Raw genomic sequence first — 4,143 nt, 5'->3', positions numbered from 1 at the left:
ATTTACGATACTAATGGTATTTTCAACAAATATCATAGTATGTCCAAATTTATCTCTGCATACTCTATTAGGAATTCTAAGTGAATTTCAAATGATGTTATCAAATTCTGGTAATAAAAGAGTAAACAGTTTTTTGGACAGAAACATAGAATCAATCCGAGCTAAAGACCATGAAAACCGGTTTTCCAAAAGAAAGACCTAGATATAAAATCGGAATTGTCTTCCCACAAGCTTCGGTTTCCGATTTTGGTAGAGTTTCCTAAAACTAGTTATTTCCGGTTTTCGATATCCATACTTCCTACAAAAGTTTTTTCTTTTTTGCTGAATCACAAATTTTTATTATTAGAAAAGCTAAAACACCAAAATACATGACTGACCCATTATTAGAAAACAGGCCCAACAAGGAAAAAAGCTAAAGCTATAAAGGAAAAGGCCCCAAAATGTCAGAGCCCAATACTAGACTCTAAAATCCAAGACTAACTCTTCTTATACTCTAAAATCTATCTGTTTGTACTAACAAGCTTTGTAGTATGTAATGTGTGGCATTTCTACTTGAGTTAAGCAAGAAGGCATTCCATTATGTATGATAGTGACTCCTTGAGATAATTCAGTACCATGCCTAGCTAGTTTTGTAGCAGAGAAATTGATTTCTTTGTAGCAGACTTCATACTTGATATCAGATATCTTGCAGGTTGAATGTAGCCATCTATCTCTCATATACCAAGGAATTATTCCATACTTGAAATTTTCAATTACTGACTTGTCAGATGCTCTAAGGATTATCTTACTACACTGCATTTTTACTGCCCATTCTGTTGCACAAACAATTGACAAGAGTTTTGCAATGAAGCCTGTAACATTACCAACACCTCTAGAAATAGTGCCAATGACCTGACCTTCACAATCTCTAGCAATAACACCATACCCTGCTGCTCCAGGATCACCTAAAGAAACATCATCACAACAGAACAGTAGATAACCAAATTGTGGATTACTCCATTGACATTCCTTTAGATCATAATTTTTTATGTTTCTCTGCTCTAGCATGAAATAGTGAAGTATATATGAATCATACTCTGTCCTCCATTTTGCACCAGTTATTCTATAACCTCCATAAAACAACAGATTCAGTATTCTTCTTTTAAAACACTCCAGATTTGGAGATATACCTTCATGAGTCACTTTATTCTTTTGAAACCACAATTGCCTCAATATGGCACAGGAAGCTATCATCCAGACTTGTTTAACAAAAGGAATTTTATGCTTTGCAAAATGTAAAATATCAGACAGTGAAGGAGGTACTTGAAAGTTAAAAGTTTGCACTAACCATTGCCAGATATTAGTACTGAAACTGCATTGCCACAGAATGTGCTTCATACTATCTTGATTTTTTTGACAAATACAACATTTTGAAGCTGTTGATGGTGGATTTTCAACAAAGGTCAAAACCGTAAAATCATGATATTGCATGTTTCTGACACGGCTTCAGGAATCCATGTGACGATTCGTGTTTTACGAAGTATGATGCATATGTCGCTCGAAAGGCCTCTCCGGAGCGTTCGACACTGGGCATGACATCATAGTCTCTATGTAGAATAACGTAATTGGGAGGTTCTTCGTAAGATTGAGAGCTTAACGCCTTCAGGATATCGGTTACACTCACTGTTCCCTGACTACATAGAGGAATTCGCCTCTACATAGAAGAACGATTGGGAGGTTCTCCGTAAGATTGAGAGCAATAACGTCTTCAGGAGGCCGGTGACACTCATTGTTCCCTGACTATGTAGAGTGTCCGTGTATAGACTCAGGCGGTCCTCCATACATGAAATGTTGGGAGGAAAAAACGTCTTCGGGGCATTGGAAACACTCGCTGATTCACTGACTATACGCAAGAGATTAAATTCTATGTCATATTCACTCGACATCATCCCTTTGAAAACTATCAGAGCTGCAGGAATCACTCGACAAGAATCCACTCATGCTTGGTTTCAGTCAGAGACCATGAAGGGATCTCCAGGGATGCATACGGTTACATTGTTCTCAAGATAAAAGCTGATTCAACTTGGACGGAAACCAAATTTCACAAAATCAGAGAAGATCCAAGGTATGACATGATTCTTGGACGAACATGGATTCATGATGGAAAGGTAACTCCGACACCTTCAATTGCACATTTCTCTGTTGAGGAAAGCTCTGATTCAAAAGAAGATGAGGACGATTCATCGTTCGAACATCTGGAGAAAGTCGAAGCCTTGATGGAGCTCACACAAAAACCTGAGGAGAAAGCACACGATTTCTTCAAGAGGTTCCACAGTCAGGCAAGTCTTATTCCTCCTCATGTGCCTGTATTATCAACTTTCAAACATGCTACCATGGTCCGAGGACTCAATTATGCTCATAACTTGGCTGTCACCAAACGTTATGAATGGCTGGATTCGCCTCAACAATATTACACCAAGTGGTTAGATGCAGAGCCTCTACGGATCCAGCATCTCACAAACACGATCATTGCTAGAATGATGACCGATTTCGACAACCAATATTATGGGTACCTTCCTTGCATGAGTGTCCACACGTGCCGCAAAGAGCTTCTCAGACCTGGGATCCTAATGTAAGAGGAATCCCTAACCAGCATAAGATATTCAAGGCACGAGCAACCCAACCCAACAAATTTCATGAAGGAGATTTAGTTCTCAAAGCAGTTAAACTCAAAGAGCGTTCAAGGAGGAAGCCTAACTGGGAAGGGCCTTTCATGATCACCAAATCTGTGGTCGGTGGGTACTAAAAGTTGATCGACGTGGATGATAAAGCCATTATACCAATGATTCGTGAGAAATGTCTCAAAGCTTTTGAAGTCTAAGACATGGACATTTGAGGTATTGGAGTTCAAGACATGAACGTCCAAAACATCTGGATTTGGCATTTGGGATTTTCTTTCATTGTATTTTCAATCCCTCTAAAATTTTTGCAATACTTACATTCAGTATTTGAATTCAGCAATTATCAAAGTTCTTTTACTTAAAGAAAAAATCCATATCAAGTCCAAAAGAAAATCCTTAATCATTCACCTATCCAAAACCGATCAAAAACCAAAACCAAAATAAAACCTCACATCTCTCAGAAGTTGAAAGTTCAAGAGATCATGGAAAAGGAACTAAAGGAATCCATCAAAGTAATATTTCTTCTCCTTTGTAACTTTCAAGACTTGCAAAGCTTCCTTGGCCGACTCCAGCTCTTTCGTCAATCTAGCTACCTCCATCTGCTTCGTCACATCATCGCTTGTCGGAGGTACATTTTCCTTGATTGCTGATTTGATAGCTTCCATTCTTTCACGAAGCCATCCCACGTTGAATCCCAGATTCTCAGCATGATCCAGATTGTGCTCCCAATCAAAGAGTACACCTGGAGTTACGGTATTTCTGGCCCTGGTTCGGATGTCATCTATAACTCGCAAAAGAGCTTCTACCTGATTAGTGGAGAAATAACTCTTTTCTGGATTTGTGGCGACAAAAATGTGGCCATAACTCTCCCATATTTCTGTATACATGGCCGCATATGCACTGGGAACGCTGAATCCACCGAAAAATTCATGGTGTGGGAATGACTCACCAAACGGAGGAACAAGAACGACCCTTGCAGTAGGATACTTGTATAACACTATACGATTTTCAACAACTCCTACCGTTGATGGAATGGTTTCTCCCATCTCTAGAGCGAGCTATTCTACGACTATAAAAACCCCTTCTATATCCATTGAAGCAGCGGAGTCAATTTGGTCGATCACAGTTTCTTCCAAGACTGGCACGATTTCTTCTATCTTTGAAGTGGTGGAAATTGGAATCATCTCCTCCTCGACAAATTCAGTAGCAACATCCTCATGACTTTGAGGTGCAAAGATGTTAACATCTTCATTTGGATTCACCGTATTGCTCTAATCGTCGTCATTGGCTCTATCATTCCCAACTTCAATAATTGGCACTTATTATGAAGATTACATGGGATTAGAGCAATCCAAGCAAGGAAACTAAAAGCAATCGTAAACCTAAGGTGTAAGTAATCTAACATCATCAAGGTTCATTATTATGCATTCACAACATGATCAAATAAAGTGGAAGTCATGAAAACACGTTTTACGGCGGAGCT

The 4,143-nt window shown here is 39.0% G+C and overlaps 1 protein-coding gene across 1 annotated transcript; it reads right to left on the bottom strand.

Moving 5' to 3' along the window:
- Positions 1 to 513: 513 nt before the first annotated feature.
- LOC113350700 lies at positions 514 to 1,377 on the bottom strand. The gene has a single exon (XM_026594831.1). The coding sequence runs from the start codon at positions 1,375 to 1,377 to the stop codon at positions 514 to 516; it is 864 nt and encodes a 287-aa protein (XP_026450616.1).
- Positions 1,378 to 4,143: the final 2,766 nt, after the last annotated feature.

Source organism: Papaver somniferum, chromosome 2 (assembly GCF_003573695.1).
Source record: "Papaver somniferum cultivar HN1 chromosome 2, ASM357369v1, whole genome shotgun sequence".
NCBI lineage: Eukaryota > Viridiplantae > Streptophyta > Magnoliopsida > Ranunculales > Papaveraceae > Papaver > Papaver somniferum.
This window is presented reverse-complemented; position numbering and strand designations above follow the sequence as displayed.

Excerpts from the sequence above, each read along its gene's own strand:
- LOC113350700 (XM_026594831.1), bottom strand. The coding sequence starts at position 1,377 with ATGAAGCACATTCTGTGGCAATGCAGTTTCAGTACTAATATCTGGCAA.